The sequence below is a fragment of the Geotrypetes seraphini genome, chromosome 12 (assembly GCF_902459505.1).
Source record: "Geotrypetes seraphini chromosome 12, aGeoSer1.1, whole genome shotgun sequence".
NCBI lineage: Eukaryota > Metazoa > Chordata > Amphibia > Gymnophiona > Dermophiidae > Geotrypetes > Geotrypetes seraphini.
This window is the reverse complement of record NC_047095.1, coordinates 79136174-79158667: the sequence shown is the minus strand read 5'-3', so window position 1 is coordinate 79158667 and position 22494 is coordinate 79136174. Positions and strand designations below refer to the sequence as shown.

Sequence of the window (22494 nt, the reverse complement as noted above, 5' to 3'; positions counted from 1 at the left end):
ACAAATGGCAATAGATACCACTAATGTTCAAGAGACAATATCAAAGGAGTCGAAAGTAGAATGCACCATATATTTTCTCATCTCCAAGAGGTCATTGGAAAGAGGTTGATGGGGCTTGGATGTTCTGAGAGAATATATACTGCTCATAGAGAGACTTTCTGAATAGGAAATTTCATGAAGAATGTCACAGAAATTATATTTCAGAATTCCATTGGCCAACAAAGATCCCTGGAATACTCTATATCTAAATTTATCCAGAATTATGCCTTCTCTTCTTGGTAGAGTACTGGCATAAGTTCTGGAGCTATTCACTTTTTCCAATGCTGATTCCACAAATAAGGAGTGGTGGTGTAATTATGGTTTGTCAAAGCCTAGGCTAGATTGTATCTTGTATAATGTGTTCAATTTGCGTGGGTCTACTGGGATGAAGAGTGGTTGCTCTCAATTTTTAAACAAGGACTCTTTCATCAAATTATGAAGAGATAGTTTGACACAATCTTTGGGCCACTCATTGTAGTCCAGGGCTTCCATTAGCTCTGCTCTAGGCTTTGTCTCCGATTTCATGTTTATAGGAAGAGCATGCCCCATCTGTTTAATGTATTTTGTGAAAGACAGGCTTTCTGGTGGGGATCTTCTGTGAGGATGTGGAGGAGATGGGTCTGAAGGTATTCCATAGGACCCCTCTGCAGAAAATTCTGGGTAATCCTATGATGATGAGAAATCTGAATCATACTCTTCGCATCAGGCCTTGGATATGTAGAGTGTCAAGACAGATGTCGAGGTGAATGTCGAGGAGAGCCTCAAGCAAAGCGTCAAGGAGAACATCGAGGACTGCTTCGACATGGATGTCAAGAACATCATACTCTTTGCATCAGGCCTTGGATATGTAGAACGTCAAGACAGATGTTGAGGTGAATGTTGAGGAGAGCCTCAAGCAGAGCATCAAGAAGAACATCGAAGACTGCTTCGAGATGGATGTCGAGGTGAGCATCGATGTGATCTTCTAGAAGAATATCGAGAATGTGAAGAACTGTGTTCCTTGGAGGAAAATTGATGTTTTCTTGATGGGGAATGTCGATGGTATGGCGTCTGAGAATGGTTCCTTGATGAAGCTTTCGGAGGATGCTTGAACTTGGCTGAGACCATCTATGCTAAAGCAGGTGTTTGCACTGTATGCGACTGCAACATCTTAGTAAGTTCTTTCAGCAACAGTTCTCTCAGCTGAATTTGCAGAGATAGAACTAGTCCTGATGTCAGTACAGAAGGTTTGGCAATGTTGGGTGACCTGGTATTGGTGCGTCTACACTTCAGAAGTGTTGATGGAATCAATGCTAGGGAAGCAGCAGATGCATGCCAAGCTGGAGAAAGGTGTTTATATGCTTTTTAGTCTTCTTACAATTGTCCCTCAAGGGTGGCAGTACTGATGAAGCAAATACGGACCAAGGTGTTGATTCCAATGGTACCAGTGTCGATACAAGATGCTGAAAGTCAGTGTTGAAGTCTGCGATGTAGACAGAGCAAAAGCTTTTCATACTGTAATTGTCTTGTCTTGAGCGACTTCTTTTGTAGCTTGGAACAAAGCTGGCAAGAAATATCATGGTGCTCTGGACCTAGGCACTGGACACACCAATTATGTGGGTCTGTAGCTGCAATGGTCCTGTGATACTAAGTACACTGCTTGAAACCTTGGATATTGAGGGGAACACAGCTGAGGCAAGATCGAAGGGCTCAATGGTCCGAATAGGCAGGAACCCAAAAGAGGCTCCATGCTCCCAGCCTGAAAACAGGCTTAATGGGGACTAAAGGCATGAAAAATAAAATCAGTGAGAAAAATGAAAATCCTTACACTAAGGACTCCTTTTACAAAGGTGCACTAGCGGTTTTAGCACGCGCACTAGCCGCTACCACCTCCTTTTAAGTAGGCGGTAGTTTTTTGGCTAGCGTGCGCTATTCTTGTGCTTGCGCTAAAAACGCTAGCGCACCTTCGTAAAAGGAGCCCTAAATGGATGAAAACAATAAAATCAAAGAAAATACGAAGAAAAAATGTAAAATAGCAAGTTTTGTGCACATGGAGAAACTCCAAAAACTCAGTTTCTCAGCTCCACGGAAAATTGAGAACTGATGGTCCTGTGAGCCAAGAGGCAGGAAAGAATTGGCACATGCGCAGTATGGGCAGTCTTCAAAAGATTTAAAGTGACAGCACACTTTATGGCTGTCCATATTGGGCTCTATGAATGACATTACCACATGTGAGAATATACTGATAATTTGTCTTTGGATAAATATCTACATACACACACAAACATACACATGCCCAAACATACCCCTTATGCTAAATTGCATCTAGAGACACTTTTCCTTTGTATTTGAGGAGCTCACTTAGTCAAAGTGTTAAGCAGTATTATTAGTTATTTCTCACTATATCAACACATATGGTCTAATAAGCACAAAGCATTATGAAGGACAAGAAAGTAATCATTCAGAAACACAGTTTGATCACTGTACACATGTGCTTGTGTACTGGCAATAAAATTAAAAATATCCCAGGTGCTTATAATCTGATACCCTACACTTGTGATGCACCGTTTAAGTTCAGATATTATGTTGCCTTTCCCCAATATAAGGATAAAAGAAAACACGATTCATGTGAGCGGGCGAGAATACAAAATTGAACAATCCATAAAAATACTGAGTGTAACTCTCGATAAACATCTGACCCTGGAAAAACATATTGATCTACAGTTTAAGAAATGTATTTCGGTCTTATGGAAGTTTTTGATGAACCTTCTTTTCGTTTGCTGGTGCAGACATCCATTTTGAGTATTTTAGACTATTGTAATATTATATATTTAGGGGCCTACAAAAAAAAATACTCAAAAAATTGAGACTGATTCAGAACACTGCAGTTCGTCTCATTTTTGGACTAAGAAATTGGGAGCACATTACCCCTTTCTAACAAAAACTCTACTGGCTGCCAGTGGAGTCTAGAGTTCTGTTTAAATTTTCTTGCATTTGTTACAAAGCAGTTTTTGGGATGCTATCAGATTACCTTGCCTCTCAGTTTTCTTTGAACCATTCTAATAAAAGTACACATAGAATAAACCTATTTAATTACTCTTCTCTAAAGTCTTGTCAATATAAGAAGTTTTTCGACAGAATTTTATCATTCCAGGCTGCTAAACTGAATATATGGCTTGGAAAACCTATACTTGAGGCTACTTCTTCTTTTGATTTTAGAAACTCACTAAAGACACGCCTGTTTGACATGTTTACATTTTAGTTGTGATACTGTATTAACTTCTTCTTGCTTTTTAATTGATGTATTCTTTTTTATCGATTGTGTTATTATGTATTTTATATACATTGACTGTATATATCTTTTCTGTTGTGAACAGCTTTGAACTTTTGGTATAGCGGTATACAAAAAAATAAATTATTATTATTATTATACAGCATATCCAGAACATTAAGTTCTTGACTTACCTAAGAGGAGCTTCAGTGATTAAAGGAAAATCCTATCACATACATTTGTATATTTTTTACATGTTATGACCTAACCAAAATAATTACCTATACTACATTTTAAAACTCATCTTTCCTCAGTTCAACATAAGAACATAAATGTTGCCATACTGGAACAGATTGAAGGCCCATCAAGCCCAGCATCCTGCTTCTAACAATGGCCAATCCAGATCACAAGTACCTGGCAAAGGAATAAAACAGATTTTATGCTACTTATCCTAGGAATAAGCAGTGGATTTCCCCATATCCATCTTAATTGCTTATGGACTTTTGTTTTATAAAATTATCCAAACCTTTTTTAAACCCTGCTAACTGCTTTCACCACATTCTCTGGCAACGAATTCGAGTTTAATTACACGTTGAGCAAAGAAATATTTTCTGGTTTGTTTTAAATCTACTACTTAGTACAGGGATCTCAAAGTCCTTGAGGGCCGCAATCCAGTCGGGTTTCCAGGATTTCCCCAATGAATATGCATTGAAAGCAGTGCATGCAGATAGATCTCATGCATATTCATTGGGGAAATCCTGAAAACCTGACTGGATTGCAGCCCTCAAGGAGGGACTTTGAGACCCCTGACTTAGTAGCTTCATCATATGCCCCTTAGTGCTGGTATCTTTAGAAAGAGTAAACAAGCATTTCACATTTACCTGTTCCACTCCACTCAGTATTTTTATAGACCTCTATCATATGTCCCCTTAGCTGTCTCTTCTTCAGGCTGAAGAGCCCTAGCTGCTTTTGCCTTTCCTCATAGGGAAGTCATCCAATCCTTTTTATCATTTTCGTCATCCTTCTCTGTACCTTTTCTAATTGTACTATATCTTTTTTTCAGATGCGGCGACCAGAATTGCACACAGTATTTTTAGCTCTTTTCAACTGCTGTGCTAGAGATTCAGCTAAAATCTGTTTCCAAGAGGAGACAAAGACCAGAACTAGCTTTCTATTATATATTTTTTTACTTTATCCAGCCTCATACTGAGAAAACCATGAAACACAGAAGTCAGAAGACAGCAAGAGAACAAGATTATCTACAACACATGGATTAACAAAGTTAATCTATACACTGTGGAGCCCATTGTCAAAGCACTTAGACACACAAAGTACCATAGGTTTCTAAATTACAGGACCCCTTTGATTTTCTCTGTAACAAATAGATGGCTGTGTGAACAGGTTTTACCTGGTACACAAATAGGCCTACAATAGACATATAAAATGATCATGCAACAAATATATAGTGAGATAAATATCTTTGCAAAATTCACATAGTAAAGTACTTTACAATGTCACATGAATAAAAAGAATGATAAAAATGCAAATTTTTATATGCAGATTAATTTTTAAGAATGTTATATTCAAAATTAATTTGCATACCAAAATTTGCCAAATTTAAGTTATTTGCACCGACAAAGTGCATGATCAAAATGTCTGTGAGCTTGCAAAGGGTCTTCCTGAGTTAATACCAGATCTTCATTGGTAGCACAGGCACTTTTATCAGTGCAGCATTTCAAATCAATGGTAATATTGATTGTGTGAATAAGTTTCTTCAGTCCACCAAATAACTATTGTTTTTCAGGACATATTAAGAAATGTTCACTCCATAACATTGTCTGTCTCAGAAATGTGATTATGTGCTTATCTTCTAGCAAAATATGCTGATTAACCAACTGTAAATAATATTTACCATGCTTCATAACTGTTGCATGATTGTTGCATAGGTCTATTTGTGAGTCAAGTTTTGTTATTGTACCCCCAACCATTTTATTATAGAGAAAAATAAAAGGTTCCCATTAGTTTGAAACTCAGTGTACACAGTTGTGTGTATATATACCGGTACATATATTTAAAAAGTTTTACAATTAAGTGCATGTTGTGCTTTATGTGCCAAAGATAACCTGAGACACCCTTCTACTCTGCCTATGCTCCATAAGTGAAAAATACAGATTTTTATGATCACCTATGACAGAAACAAAAAAGGCAGAAAGGCCACAGCAGGTGTTAAAGTACTAGAGAGTAGCCACACAGATATGAATTAGAAAACAATGGTGGACATAGGGAATAAAGTGTGAAAATCAAATGACTAATATCTTGCCGCAAGTTTCAAACAATTTCATTTAAGACCGCATCTCAAATCCTGTTCAAATCTTGGGCAAGTCACTTAGTCCTCCATTGTCTCAGATACAAACTTAGGTTGTAAGCTTCCTGTGGACAAGAAAATATCTGCTGCACCTGAATGTAATTCACCTTGAATTACAACTGAGAAAGGCTTGCGTTAAATCCAAAACCCCTACACTCTACTTTGAATAGATTTCTTATAGTGCCATTTGAGGGTTCCTGCATTAATCACAATATGACACAAGAGAATAAAAGTACAGGAATGAAAATCTATATAGATTTTCTTGAAAAGCAGTGAGGGTTTACACACAACTTTACAGTGCATAATTCTAGAAGCTGTACTGGCCCTGGGGAAACCGGGAATATTTGTACTGTGTGGCACTTCCAGATGGGCCAACAAGATGTTGGAGTGTAGGCATTTTCAATGAGACTGGGTAGCCTCTACTGCAGCAGGAAGGCCTGACTAGGATGGCCTAATAGTTTTCAATTTGTGATATTTTTTCTGAGATCACAAATCCTTTCTTCAGATTTGAGAAAGGACCTGTCCAATCTCCAAAGCTCAGATACTACCATGACTTAAGTTGCTTCAATAATAACATCTACAAAGACGACAACTTTTATGTCACCTTGCTGCAAATTTGCCATATTCAGGTGAGAAAGAAGGAGTACAGCTTACATGGGAAGTTTATATAAAGAATTTAAAATAATAATTTCTAATATTTCAGGGAATGGGAACAACCAAAATACAAAACATGAAACTAAGGAAAATTGTCTATAAGTTGATAAAAATTTTACGCATGTCTCCACTCTCTCTGCTGACACTGCTACTCGCAAATAAAGGATTCACAAGTGTGACTCTAATAACTGTGTCAAACCCTTTTTAAATAGGTTTGAGTGTTGGGTTTAAAAGGCGTTTGGATAAATGCCTGAAGAAAAAGTCTATGAACCATTAGGTTTCAAGAAATCCACTGCTTATGTCTGGGGAGCAAATAACAAGAAATGGACTTAACCATTAGCATCTGCCAGGTGCTTCAAGTGATCCAGAGTGGCTACTTGGAGAGACAGGACCTTTTGTTGACCCAGGATGGTATGTGTTTTGTCTTTATGAAGTATTCCTTCAGTGTCTTCACCTAACAAAGAAGAAATAAAAGTACCCACAAAGTATGGCCTGAAGGATCAATTTTCACTTGCAATGAAGGTCTGCAGAAGCATAAAAGCTTTCCCTCTTCCTTTAGTTTCCTTAAAAAAAAACTCGCATCTCATTGAAAAGTGTTACTGTTAAAGAGCACATCAATACCTCTTAAAGAATATAAAGATAATTTAAGGCAAATGTTTAAAAGGATTTCTTTTTTTCTGAAACATTAATTCAAAAGAGGTAAAACCAAAGGTTGATAACAAAAATGCCTCCCCTCATAAGCTACCAGTTAAGGAAAACCTTTTTACTGGTAGGTTAGTATAGGCTGCGTTTGCCATATATTTAACAGAATGCAAAACTAATGTCTAATGTGGATATATCATCTTGTGAGCTAATGTTAGTGGTATATCCTCTGCTGTTCACTGTGATCCAATACCAGAGCAGGGCTTAAAGTTTAACACCCCCCCCCCCAACAAATTAGCTCTAGTTTTCCTGAAAGCTTATTCAATGTTTCCTCAAGTCTCAGAAGATTTTTGTGATAGTGGTTTTAACTCATACACAAAATACATACATACAGACCCCACACTGTACACACATACACACATTTATATTTTCGATGGACAATTAGCCATGGCACACAGAATAAGTAATGTTTTCCATTAGATACATAATCTATTCTTACTATTCACTAGTTTTGCTACTCAAATTGCAGAAATATCTTCCTTTACTCACAGTCAATGAGAATAAAACCTGCATCCAATGGACAACCATTAAGCATGGCTTTATGTACAGAGAAAACTATTTTAAATCTTCACATGGCCACACGTGGACCATATGTCAAGCTTCTTGTTGTCCCCAGACTTTTCTGTTTCCAGAGATAAAAGAAAACTGGCCTCTGCTAAACTCCCCGCTGAGTTCCTAAGAGAATTATTTCTCATGCTGTTCTGACTGTATCCCTAGCTTGCTGCTAATGATGACAGCACAACACTTGCACATTCCCCCTCTTCCTTGGCAGAGCTGTGTCCATCTTTTATACATGGTAAACAAACATGGAAAAGTTCTCCCGCAGAAAAGGAGCTTGCTCAGCATGGGAAAAGACATAGCAATGTTCAACAACCACCCTGCATTAACTTCTCATTTCCTTTTATTCAGGAAATCTGAATGGTTAAAATATTCTTTAGAAATATTCTTTAGAATCAGGCCTTTCAAACTTTTGGGGTAGTTATATTTTTCCCATTAAGTGTGGTTTAAAGCTGAATTCCCATAGTTGTTTGCTACATAAACCCGGGTGTCTTGAACTGATAAAAACCACAACAAAAAGTTTGTAGAACTGTTGTGGTTTCCACTCTGACATGCCAGAGAAAAGGGTCAAGATGGCACTTAGTAAATCTGAGAGGAGGGAAAGGCAGTGGTGTAGTGAGGGTAGGAGGTGCACTGGGCGATGGCAATCCCCATGTCCTCCTCACAACCCTCCCCCCAACCCGCTCCTTCCCCACACCACATTCAGGCCCTCCCGTACCTCTTTAAATCTTTGCCAGTGTGAATAGCTTCTTTGGCCTGCTGCTTATGCTAACGCTGGCTTTCCCGCTGACATCACTTCCTGGCCCCACAACCTGGAAGCAATTTCAGAGACCCAGGCTGGCGTGAACAGCAAGCCAAATAAATTGTTTGCACTGACGAAGATTTAAAGTGGTACGGCATGGGTAGGGGGCAGAGAGGTGATGGCACTCTGACCAAGACAGCACCCGGGGGGGGGGGTCCATCCCCCCTTTTACTATGCCACTGGGGAAAAGGTAACTCAGCTTTGCAAAATGGCAACTTCAAACAAAAACAAAGAACTGAAACTTTGGTTTCACAAAATCAAATCGAAGAGGAGGGGAGTGTGTGCCTATCTAGTGTAAGGACACGCATGCCATGCCCCAGCCCTAAACTCTATCCCTTCCACAAACTCTCCCCCACCATAACAATTGCACAGACCTTGATGCTGTCTTGAATGATTTCAGACTATCATAAATAATGAGAAAAAACTATGCAAACAAATACAGCAGGCCTCTTACAACAGAGAATAAAAATTGTAAGAAAAATTACATCAAATTAAAAAGTGTCTCTATTCTTGAAGAAATTGTTTAAAGTGCACTCTCCCGGCAAGTGCAAGAGAGATAGCGCTAGGACAAAATAAACTAAAGCAACCAAAAAAAAAAAAGGGAAAATGCATTTAAACCTGGTTTTCAACCAGTCAAAACCGGGTAGGCAGGAGCCAAGTGGTGTCACCTCCATCCCTCTCCCTGTTCCTGATCCAGAGAGAGAAACTATTTTCTGTTTTCCGTTGTAAACAATCACTTGTCGCTGTTGTGTTTGTTCATTTGTTTGTTTTTTTTTGCTCAACTGTTTGTTGATTGGCAAAATAATGGTGAAAATATTTATTTGAAAAATAGAAAAAACCAAACTCCTATAGAACACAGTGAGCTTTGTCTGGAGTCCATAGGATCCGGTCCGGAAGCTCATCAGAGCGAGTTTCAGTGGGTTTGCAAGTGTCTGGGGGTTAGGGGTAAGGGAGGGCAGGAAGAGCAGTAGGACATAGGGCTCGGAGCTGAGTGTTGCCCAAAATTTCAGGTGTAGGCTTCATCATCTGTATCATCAATCAACACCTTGGTGTCACGACCTTTTGACCTAAAAAAGAAACATAAGTATGTTAAGAAGAAACAAGAACTATTCTCATCCTCCTGTACCTATATCTCCATCCACTCTTCATCCCCACTTAAGCCGTCCCCACAAACTAAAGATCACAAACGCAAATGCATTATTTTTGCCAACTAACAGCACCAATATATCAAACTTCCTTTGGAGAATGACATGTGGCAAAATTTGTCCCTGTCCCTAAGGGCTCTGTCTCTGTCCCTGCAAACTCTGTCCTCATCTACACAAATCATGAACACTTATGATTTTATATTTAAATGATTTTATATTTAAATATTTTTATTGAAGTATAAAAAAAAAAGAGATTATGTCCTTACCTTGATAATATCTTTTCCAGTTATTCTAGAGAAGTGGGTTATCTCCCCATGACTGCGAGCCATATGCAGAAGGAATCCAATCTGGATTTTTTCTGGTGTCCCTCCTATTTCACTGGGAGTTCTACTGCCACCTGCAGTTAGTACCCAAGCATTGAAGAGCTCTATTGAAATTAAATGAAGTAAGGACAAAAATGGGAAATTTCCCTAAACAAATCAACTGTTCTGCTCAACATAATAACACTCAACGAACAAGTAACAATCAACAGACGCATTAAAGGAGTTCAGGTAATACCCCTGTAAATGCTAAAATATATTATACAGAATTCTTCATGGCCCAAAGGGTTGGCTGGCATCCAAGATATAACCTGAGAGAGGCATAAACAGACAGTAGGCAAGTGCAGGAAGGACAGGATGGGAGTCTAGAATGACACGCCTGTTTACTGGAAAAGATATCACAAGGTAAGAACCTAATCTCTTTTTCCAGTGCAATAGGTGCGTCATTATAGATAAGCGGGATGTATAAAAGCAGTCCCAGAAATCTAGGACAGGCTGACTGCACCGGCCCGCAATCTAATCTAATCTAAACCTTAAGTTTATATACCGCATCATCTTCATGAGAATGGAGCTCGACACGGTTTACAAGAACTTAAAATAGTGGGTAGAGAAGAAGAAAAAGGATTACATGAACACTGAAGAATCATATGCAGAGTTCTCCCTTGCCGCAATGTCCACTGTGTAAAACTTTGCAAATGTGCATAGAGTGGACTAAGTTGCAGCTCTACAAATCTCCTCTGTAGAGACTGCCCTAGCTTCCACCCACGACGAAACTACACTTCTAGTCAAATACTCCTTAATGGAAACAGGAGACTTTCCCACAGATAATGTAGGCTGACGAAATGACCTTACAGAATGCACCACACTTAGATAAATGAGTCAGCACAAACAGATGATCAGAGATCCTAAACTTGGTGACCTATAGATAGGGACGATGCACTCTTCTCATGTCTAGCTTCTTCAAGGTCATATTTCTTTGAGCCTGTAGGATAGAACACAGGCAAATGGATCTCCTAAGTAACATGAGATGCCAAAACCACCTTCGGCAGAAAAGAAAGAATAGTGCAGAGGGAGATTCCAGTCTCTGAAATTCTAAGGAAAGGCTTGACAAGAAAGAGCCTGGAGCTCCAAGACTCATCATGCCGGCTTCTGGACACAGATGCACTTCTGGTACCTCCTTGTCGATTGACATATGCCACTGCTGTCACATTGATGGAGAAGACTCTGACAGCTTGACCTTCAAGATTCTTCCATAATTTTATCAGAGCCAATCAGATGGCATGCAGTTGCAGTTCCAGCCTTTTGCTCGACCACCTTTTCTAAGAGGGCGCCCAATGTCCCTGAAGTGTTTGGTGGTTGCAATGGGCTCCCCAGCCCAGGAGACTGGCATCTGTTGTTACAACTATCCAGGAAACAATCTGTAGAGGCACGATCTTGGAATGGGACTGAGTACGGAGCCACCAATCCATGCTGGTATGAGCCTCCAACATCCAGGACAGAAGCTTCTGCAATGCATCCGTTTGTAGAGACCAGCAGGAAAGCAATGCCATCTGAAGAGAATGCATGTGGGCTCTTGCCCAAGGCACTACATCTATTGTAGCTGCCATGGTCCCCAGGACTTGAAAATAGTCCCATGCTGATGGAGCAGACTTGGGCAAGAGAACAGAAATTTGGGAGCACAGCTTCTGTTTGTGTGCCTCTGGTAGAAAGACACAGCCAGCAACCATGTCGAACAAGACTCCCAGATACTTCAGGGATTGAGTCGGTGTCAAATTGCTCTTTTGATAGGTCACAATCCGTTCCAGATACTCCAGAACTCAGATCACCTGATCCACTGTGTGTTGACCCTTAGACAATGAGAGGGCTCTGTTTAGCCAGTTGTCCAGATGCACCTGCAGTCCCATTTTGCACAGGTGTGCTGCCACCACAATCATTACCTTGGTGAAGATGCGAGAAGTTGTCGCCAGCCCAAAGGGCAGAACTGAAAACTGATAATGATTTCCAAAACATGAAATCTTAGAAACTTCCTGTAGTTTATGAAAATAGGAATGTGTAAGTAGCCCTCTGTCAGATCCAAAGAGGCAAGGAACGGTCCCGGGGTCACTGCCACTATGACAGATCAAAACATTTACATGCGAAAGTGTGGAACTTTGAGTGCTGCATTGACGTGAGTAAGATCCAGGATGGGTCTCCAATCGTTGGTGCCTTTCTTTGCCACAGTGCAAGGCCAGCCGAAGGGAGACTGTAGGAGCTGTGCCTAGTCCTGAGCACATGGTAGAACAGTCCAGAGCACATGGTAGAACAGTGAGCGGAGCAGGGAGCAGAGAGTGTGCTAGCAGGAAGGAGCGGAGAGAGGAGCAGAGAAGGCGGTGCTAGAAGGGGAAGAGGCGAGAGCTAACTCCGCCCACTCCCGATGTCACCAGCCAAACTCCCCCCATAAAAGGGCAGACACCCTCTCAGATAACCTAATCTTTCAAACTCTCACTCTAATTCACAGACAGATATTTCTTCTAATTCTCTAATTTACTCACTATCAGGCAGACCTCAGCTACAACTTGGTTATGGCAGGGAGAACAAGAAGCGCCATATCTGCAATCAAGACCAACTGTCCGGTAACTGGAGGGACCCAGGGGGCGACCACGGTATGCGTGCAGAAGGAGGAGGACGCAGGACTGTGGACAGAGGTCTCCGTGCAGACCGAGATCATCCCCCTCCCCCCTGTTCTCCACAGTCTCTACACAGACAGAGGAGGTCGTCCAGCTAGATGGAGAAATCATGCAGGAACTTAGGAGTCTCAGGGAGGAGGTGAAACGCCTGAGAAGCATCCGAGAGGATGAGGCCTACATTGACGGAGTCATCCAGGAGCTGTCCCAAATCACCGAGCTGGCCCAAGACATGTCCTCCCTCGAGACACCCAAATCACCAGCTTTGAAACCAACAATTGGGGTACAGGAGATGGCTGGAGACGCTGACTCCTGGCAGCTGGTGACCTCCTCCACGGGCAAACACCGGAGATCTCACCCCCCTCTTTCAATCTCTTCACCCTCTTCTTCTTTTTCTCACCAACAGGGCAGCTTTACATCCACCCCACAACTCACCCTGAGGAACAGATTCCAGATCCTACAGGTAGAAGATGTCGACAAGGAGCAGGAGGATGCCGACAAGGAGCAGGAGGTAGCCCAGCACAAGGCTCCAACTCCGGGGACAACTGATCGACTCCCCCCAAAGAAGCGCAGAGTAATAGTCATTGGGGACTCCATGCTGAGGGGCACCGAGGGTCCAATCTGCAGACCGGATATGCAGTCAAGGGAGGTTTGCTGTCTGCCTGGAGACAGGGTCCGAGATGTCACCACCTGTCTTGATAGGCTTCTCAAGCCCCAAGATCACTTCCCCATGGTCCTCATCCACATTGGCACAAATGACACTGCTAAGAACACCTCGGAGAACATAACTAGAGACTTTGGAGCCCTGGGTGAGAGGCTGAAGCAGACAGGAGCGCAGGTGGTCTTCTCCTCGATCCTCCCAGTTAGAGGCAAAGGAAGTGCCAGGGATGAGCGTATACTGAGGACTAACGAGTGGCTTCAAGGATGATGCCGGGAAATGAACTTCGGATTCCTGAACCATGGAGAGGCGTTGCAAGGACTTCAGGGACCAGACGGACTCCATCTGACCAGCAGGGGTAAGCACGTCTTTGAACACTGACTAGCCCGCGTGCTTCGTAGGGCTTTAAACTAGGTAAGTCGGGGGAGGGTACCCACTCAGATACAAGTGCAGTAAGGAACGATCCTGACAAGATGAGTCAAAACTCCGATTCTAAGTCCAAAGTAAGTGCCCCCATTGCAAACAATTCTCTAGGAGTCACACTACCCCAGGTGGGAAACTCCCCACAGGGACTTAGCAATCATGGGGTATGGAGGGCTATGTATGTTAATGCACACAGTTTAGGCAATAAGATTCTAGAATTAGAGACCGAAATAATAAATGCCGACCTTGACTTGGTGGCAATATCCGAAACTTGGTTTACAGACTCTCATGGGTGGGATATGGCTATACCGGGATACAACTTATTTCGTCAGGACAGAGAGGGAAAGTCAGGAGGAGGGGTGGCACTATACATTAAAGATATCAAAACTACCAGAATCACAGATGTCAAGTACACCGGGGAATCCCTCTGGGTGAACCTGGCCAGAGGCAGGGAAAAATGCCTGTATCTTGGTATAGTATATAGACCTCCAAGACAACTGGAAGACAAAGCCTCCGAATTAATTGAAGACATAGAGAATATCACTCTACAGGGAGACACTGTTCTGCTAGGGAACTTCAACATGCCTGACGCAGATTGAAACTCATACTCAGCAACAACTAGCGGCAGCAGGAGACTGTTAACATCCATAAAGGGAGCACGACTCAAACAAATGGTATTGGAACCCACTAGGGCCCAGGCGATCCTGGACCTGGTACTCACCAACGGGGATAGCGTCTCGAAGGTCTCGGTAGGAGATACGCTAGCCTCCAGCGACCACAACATGGTGTGGTTCTACCTCAGGAAAGGTTTCCCTAGATCAAACACGAAAACAAAAGTATTCAACTTCCGAGGCACTGACTTCAAACGCATGGGAGATTTCGTCCACCGGACACTACAGAACCAAGCTACGACCGATGATGTGGAAGCTATGTGGTCATCCCTGAAATCTACCATACATGAAGAGACAAGCCTCTACATTAAATCAGAAAACAAACGGCGGAGAAACAACAAACCCCAATGGTACTCCGCAGAAATCTCGCACCTCGTCAAGGAGAAGAAAAAAGCATTTATTTCCTACAAACGAACGGAGACTAGGGAAGCTAAAATAGAACATAGGGCGAGGTCTGTAGCGGTCAAAACGGCAGTTAGGGAGGCCAAACTTCGAGTGGCAGAGACTCTGGCAAAGAACATGAAGAAAGGGGTCAAATCCTTCTTCAGGTATATTAGTGATAGGAAAAAGAACACAGACGGGATAATACGCCTTAGAAAACCAGATGGGAACTGCGCAGAATCAGATTCCGATAAAGCAGAACTACTGAATGAATACTTCTGCTCGGTCTTCACCTGTGAGGCACCGGGGCACGGTCCGCAGTTGCAAGGCCCAGCGTGGAAGACCCGTTTCAGAATTTCGAGTTCACACCTGGCGACGTCTACTACGAACTGGCAAGACTCAAGGTGAACAAAGGCATGGGACCGGACAATCTACACCCCAGGGTGCGCAATGAGCTACGTGATGTCCTGGCAGAACCGCTATCAGGACTCTTCAATCTCTCCCTAAGTTTGGGGAGAGTCCCCATAGACTGGAGAACAGCTAACGTCGTTCCACTGCACAAAAAGGGTTGCAGGGCAGAGGCTGCAAACTACAGACCGGTGAGTCTCACATCAATAGTATGCAAACTCATGGAAACACTAATCAAACGTAAATTAGATGCAATCTTGGATGAGGAGAATTTACGGGATCCCAGTCAACACGGATTCACCAAGGGTAGGTCCTGCCAATCCAATCTCATCAGCTTCTTTGACTGGGTAACAAAACAGCTAGACTTGGGAGAATCCGTGGACGTCGTATACCTAGACTTCAGCAAAGCTTTTGATAGTGTCCCGCATCGCAGGCTGTTGAGCAAGATGAAATCAAATGGGGCTGGGAGAAACACTAACTACATGGGTCAATGACTGGCTGAGTGGCAGACTTCAGAGGGTGGTAGTTAACGGTACCCTCTCTAAAACATCGGAGGTGACCAGTGGAGTACCGCAGGGCTCAGTCTTGGGCCCGCTCCTTTTCAACATATTCATGGGGGGACCTAACTCAGGGACTTCAAGGTAAGATAACGTTATTCGCTGACGCCGCCAAACTATGCAATATAGTGAGAGACGGCAATTCACCCGATAGTATGACACAGGACCTACATTTGTTGGAGCTTTGGTCCTCGACCTGGCAGCTGGGCTTCAACACTAAGAAATGCAAGATCATGCACCTTGGCAGCAGAAATCCGTGCAGAACTTACACCTTGAATGGTGAGACCTTAGCTAGAACTTCAACAGAACGAGACTTGGGAGTGATAAGAACATAAGAACATAAGAAATGCCTGCACCGGATCAGACCCGGGGTCCATCTAGTCCGGTGTTCCGCACACGCGGAGGCCCAGCCAGGCACACCCTGGCGAATACAATGTCACTCGTATCTCTCAATGTCTTCTGCAAGAAGATGTGCGTCCAATTTTCCCTTAAATCCTAGAACAGTGGTTTCCTCCACCAGTTCTTTCGGGAGAGAGTTCCAGGCGTTCACCACTCGCTGTGTGAAGCAGAACTTTCTGACGTTTGTCTTGGCCGTGTCCCCTCTCAGCTTCAGGCCATGACCTCTGGTCCGAGACTGGGTTACATTTGCCAATGTGAATAACGCTGTTTCTTGCTCACCATCCTTTCCCCTGTTGGTGAGTGAGCTTGCTCCATTATGTCAATTCCTTTTAGCAATTTAAAAGTCTCTATCAGATCCCCTCTCAGTCTTCTCTTCTCAAGGGTGAATAGTCCCAGTTTTCTGAGGCGATCTTTGTAGCTCAAGTTCTCCATACCTTTTACTAGCTTTGTCGCTCTCCTCTGCACCCTCTCCAGTAGTGTTATATCCTTCTTCAGGTATGGAGACCAGTGTTGGACACAGTATTCCAGGTGTGGTCTGACCATTGCTCTATAAAGCGGCATTATGACCTCCCTTGATCTACTCGTGATTCCTTTCTTTATCATGCCTAACATCCTGTTAGCTTTCTTTGCCGCCGCTGCACATTGAGCCGATGGCTTCAGGGTTCTATCTATCAGTACTCCCAGGTCTTTTTCTTGATCGCTCTTCCCCAATGTTATGCCTAACAGTTTGTACCCATGCTCCTTGTTTTTACTGCCCAGGTGCATCACTTTGCATTTTTCTACATTAAAACTCATCTGCCAATTTTCAGCCCATCTCTCAAGTTGCTTCAAATCTCTCTGGAGTTCTTCGCTGTCTTTTTGTGACCTGATTGCTCGGCATAGTTTTGTGTCATCTGCAAACTTGATGATAGCACTGGTCGTTTCTTCTTCCAGGTCATTTACGAAGATATTGAATAAGATAGGCCCAAGAACTGAGCCCTGAGGCACACCGCTAGTTACTTTCTTCCAGTCTGAGTACTTCCCATTTATGCCCACTCTTTGTCTTCTGTTTTCTAGCCATTTTCCTATCCATCTCAGTATATCCCCTTCTATTCCATGACTTTGTAGTTTCTTGAGAAGTCTCGCATGAGGTACTTTGTCGAACGCTTTCTGGAAGTCCAAGTATATTATGTCAACCGGTTCTCCGCTATCAACTTGTTTGTTCACTCCCTCGAAAAACTGAAGTAAGTTTGTCAAGCATGACTTCCCTTTCCTGAAGCCATGCTGACTACCTCTCAGCAGGTCATGGTTATCAAGGTGCTGTACAATGCTGTCTTTAATCAAAGCCTCAACCATTTTCCCAGGGACTGATGTGAGACTCACTGGTCTATAGTTTCCCGGTTCTCCCCTTGATCCTTTTTTGAAGATTGGTATTACGTTCGCTATCTTCCAGTCTTCAGGTATCTGTCCGGTTATAACTGACAAGTTAGCGAGGGTTTGCAGTAGTTCTCCGATTTCCACCTTTAGTTCTTTTAATACTCTCGGGTGATCATCAGCGCAGACATGAAAACTGCTGATCATGTGGAGAAGGCTTCAACTAAGGCAAGACAGTTGTTAGGTTGCATCCGCAGGAGTTTCGTCAGCCGGAAGCCTGAAGTCATAATGCCATTATACAGAACCATGGTGAGACCTTATTTGGAATACTGTGTGCAATTCTGGAGGCCACACTACCGAAAAGATGTGCTGAGAGTAGAGTCGGTTGCAACTGATGGCCACCAGGATGGTCACGGGGCTCAAGGATCTATCGTATGAGGAAAGGCTGAAAAATTTGCGGCTGTACTCACTCGAGGAACGTAGGGAGAGAGGAGACATTATCGAGACGTTTAAGTATATTACCGGCCTTATCGAGATGGAAGAAGAGATTCTCTTTCTCAAAGGACCCTCAGCCACAAGAGGGCATCCGCTCAAACTCAGGGGCGGGAAATTTCATGGCGACACCAGGAAATATTTCTTCACCGAGAGAGTGGTTGATCCTTGGAATGAGCTCCCGGTGCAGGTGATCGAGGCAAACAGCGTGCAAGAATTTAAGAGCAAATGGGATGCCCATGTGGGATCCCTTAGAGGGTTAAGCCAAGGGAACCTGTCACCAGGAGTAGGATCCCTAGGATAGTAGACTTGGGGGTGGGTCAGTGGAGTGGGCAGACCTGATGGGCTATGGCCCTTATCTGCCGTCATCTTCTATGTTTCTTTGGCACAATAAAGTTTATGGAGTGTCAGCCTGAGCCCAAGAGTTTGGGTGACACCGGCCCTATAGCCTGAATATCTAGCAACTTTCTCACAGTGGCTTGAACCGAATGATGTCCAGAACACAGCAGTCAGATGAAATCTGACTCCAGGCCTTCAAAAACTCCAAGAGCCTGCCCCTCATACACAGAGGGGTCTCCCTCAGCCTGGCATTATTGCGACTTCTTAGCAGACGGAGCAACTTGGGAAACAGAGGCCCAAAGGCCTAAATGCTAAAGTAGAGTGGCACATATTTTTTTGACTTTGAAATGAACAACTTTATGGCTAATGACATTTTAACACAGTGATCATCAGTTTCCTATTTAAAGAATAGTAGGTGCAAGCCCTTTCAGACTATTGGATGATGCAATTTGGTTCCTTCCATGTGATGTCATATGTTAGTAGTACAAAACTGGGCAGTTCAAAGCGGCGGCCATCTTTGCCATTTTGAGCGTTCATACATTCACCGAGTAAGTAGAAGTACGGAGAGGAGTATTCTGGCATTGGTCTTACTCTAATAGCGCTGTTTTTTTGCATTATTTTCACAGGAGTCCACTGCCCTGACATAGCTATACAGCGAAACGCCAGCTAGCTTTACGTCGGCAGGAACAGACCGAAGCAAAAAAACAGAAGCTGAGAGATAAGAACTCATAAGAACTCCCTGCCTAATTGAAGCTAAGTTCATTATCAGTTTTTTGATATACATCATCTTAAAATTAGGCAGGAGGGGGAGAGTGCCAATGAGGTTTGTTCCCTATCTAGTGCTGTTGTATAGTTAATCACTGGCAATGCACGGGGATCTGAGGCCTCTCCTCTATAAAGAACTTTAAATGTGTGATTAGTGGAGATAAGTCTGATATAAGAAAACTTCATCACTGTTTCTAATTAAGAATTTGAAAATTGAATATAAGGGAGGTATTTTTGTGGATTTATGATTGATGTCTCTTTATCCTATATACATTGGTTTTGGATTAAGTGACTTGCCCAGGGTCACAAGAAGAGATCTCTAGAAAGACCCTATAGAGATCTCAGACATGCGCCGGTTTGGCTTGACTTACAATTCTCCCCTAACACGGCTTTGGGGACAACCTGGCGCTTCACTGCTCATCTTTTTGCAGATAAGGAGTTTCATAAATATTTGTCCACCAAGTGGGAAGACTATTGTGTTCCCAATCAACATATAGATATCCCACTGCTGTTTTGGGACTCTGCAAAGGCGTATTGAGAGGAGAAATGATTTATTATGTTAGTGCTCACAATAGGCATCTTACTGCGGGCCTTATAACTTTGGAAAAGGCACTCTGCAAGGCTAGGCAGGTTTATAATAGACACCCAATCCACTCTGATAAAGAACATTTTTTGACTACTCAGGCCAAACAACTTCCTCTTGCATGAGTGCAACAGAAGTAGCATAGGTATCCACTATCCCTGTCTGCTAAAATTCCCTCTTCATAATTGTATCCTGATACTCGCTGATGTCCGACTATTTTCAATGTAAAATGTAAAATAGTTAATTTCTTATAATTCAACCTATGTATAATTTTCCTTTCAACCACCTTGAATTCATCTACTGTAATTCGCTGATTGTATAGCTCTTCTTCTTTGTGAACCGCCTAGAAGTCGCAAGATTATGGCGGTATAGAAAAATAAAGTTATTATTATTATTATTATTTATCGTAAATTTCAGTTTCATAAGTATGGGAACATATCAGGGAGGCTACTAGCTAATCTTACTAGAGTATGGAACAGGAGACAGCCGATTTTCTCGTTCTGCAGGGCAGATGGTGGGAGAACTACCAGCTTAGAACAGATCTCTAGTATACTTCTCAAATATTTTCAGGAGCTTTACAAAGCAAATGTTGAGGTCTTGCCTGATATGGTCAATGATTATTTGTGGAAATCTGGCTTGCTGAGCTTGTCTGAGGAAGTCATCCACAGTTTAAACACTTCCCTACAGGTCAGGGAGCTCCAGCGGGCCATAAAAAGGGAAAAGATGAATTCTGTCCCAGAGCCTGATTTATCAGATGAGTTTTATAAATTGATGACTCCCCAACTCCTTAAACACTATCCACCCAAGTTTGTAAGCCTAGCCCACACTTATCCTATAATCACAGTTCTGTAGATTGACCTACACCACTACCTAAGGGTTCTACCCATTCAGTACCAAAGACTCTCCTGCACTCGAATGGATACAAATAATACATATACACTACCTTACTGAGAAAACTAATTCCATTGTATTCTCTCATTTCTCCAAGTAGATTTTATCCAAACAAACTTTATATTTCTTTACTTTCCCTGAAAAAGGCCCTACACTCTGAATAAAGATCCCAGCCCTTTGAACCTGATATAATACATACTGCGAGGCCAGGCGAGGTTGGCGCAAGGACACACTATGGCTGCGCTTCCATGGTTTGCTTTTCATACGATTCTTGACACCATCCTCCTGATCCATCATTTGCTCCAGCAAGGTTTGGTCATCGGCATTCATGGGTGCCACTGAGATATCACGTACAGCACGGAATTCACCACAGTTGTTCAAGTGCTCATTTTCCAGCCGGAAGAAATTCCATACAAACCGCCTTGTTATTAAAGGGAAAACGAAAAAGAAATAAAAGGAAAGATAAAAAATTAATAAAAGGGAAAAAGAAAAACTAGAGACTACCTCCATTTCATGAAGCAGGAGAAAACCTGACTCTTCTCCCAAGCCTTTAATATATAGGGTACACTCATTCTGCACCTGGACTAGCTTGCTATACACACTAACTTTGTACAGTTAAAGATGAGAAACTGATCTAACAACCTGTCTTGAGTTTAGTTACACATCTATTTATCCCAACAAACTCTGGACTTGTCCCTATATATATATTTCCACTTGGTTCCTGAGCTATATGGTAAGCTGTATTGTAGAAAAGCATTAACATTATATCTATGTTATTTGAATGTTCTAATGCAGGGGTGCCCAATATGTCGACTGCGATCGACCGGTAGATCGGGAAGGCAATGCGAGTCGATCGCGAAGCCCATCCCGGGCTCCATGATAGACTCGTGTTGCCGTCCTGATCTACCGGGCCGATCAGCCTTCCTTTCCCCAACGTCGCCCCAAGCTCTTCCTACAGAAGCGTCAGACCGACCAACATTTCTCTCCCCGACGTCAATTCTGACGTCGGAGAGGAAGTTCTGGGCCAGCCAATCGCTGCCTGGTTGGCCTGGAACTTCCTCTCTGACGTCAGAATTGACATCGGGAAGCAGAATGCTGGTCAACACGACACTTCTGTAGGGAGAACTTGGGGTGGCGGTGGCTTGGGAGCCTGTTCCCCGATGGTGGCGCCAAACCTAGTGGCTTGGGGGAGAGCAGGGAGAAAGAAAGAAATGGGGCAGGGAGACAGAAAGAAAAAGTTGGGGGAGAGGAAGCATATAGGAGGCTGAAAGAAGGGAAGAAATACTGGAAGCACAATCAGAAGAAGAAAGTGCAACCAGAGACTCATGAAATCACCAGGCAACAAAGGTAGGAAAAAGGATTTTATTTTCAATTTAGTGATCAAAATGTGTCCGTTTTGAGAATTTATATCTGCTGTCTATATTTTGCACTATGGCTTCCTTTTACTAAACCGCAATAGCGTTTTTTAGCGCAGGGAACCTATGAGCGTCGAGAGCAGTGCGGGGCATTCAGCGCAGCTCCCTGCGCTAAAAACTGCTATCATGGTTTAGTAAAAAGGAAGGGAGTATATTTGTCTATTTTTGTATGGTTGTTTCTGAGGTGACATTGCATAGAGTCATCTGCCTTGACCTCTTTGAAAACCCCCCGATATATGAATAATAATTAACATTTTCTCTGCCTTTCAGTGTGCTTTGTGGGTTTTTTTTTTTAAATTTATTGTTGGTAGATCATTTTGACTTGGTCATTTTAAAAGTAGCTCGCAAGCTCAAAAAATGTGTGCACCCCTGTTCTAATGCATGCTTATTAGTTATTTCATAGATATTATGCTAGCATCATTATTATATCTCTCATTTTGAATTTCAGTGCTATTAAATGTGTATTTTTTTACCCTGCTTTATGGTAGTTCTATTATTAGGTTTCATTATGCTGATTTCAAGTCTATGTGTATATCAAAAGATTAGGTTCTTACCTTTGTTAATCTTTTTTGTAAATCCACACTTTATTCTGGGACCAGTGGGTTAATTCTGTCTACCCACCAGGACTTGTAGGAAGCCTCTTATTTCAAAGACTTAAGCT

General features: G+C 42.5%; 1 protein-coding gene across 1 annotated transcript in view; it reads right to left on the bottom strand.

The window, feature by feature from the left end:
- Window positions 1-4453: 4453 nt before the first annotated feature.
- XPR1 (xenotropic and polytropic retrovirus receptor 1) overlaps window positions 4454-22494 on the bottom strand; it is a 391618-nt gene continuing 373577 nt past the window's right edge. The window contains 2 exon segments of the mRNA XM_033916345.1: window positions 4454-9437; window positions 20618-20839. Coding sequence (XP_033772236.1) covers window positions 9377-9437; window positions 20618-20839 — 283 coding nt within the window. The 3' untranslated portion in view covers window positions 4454-9376.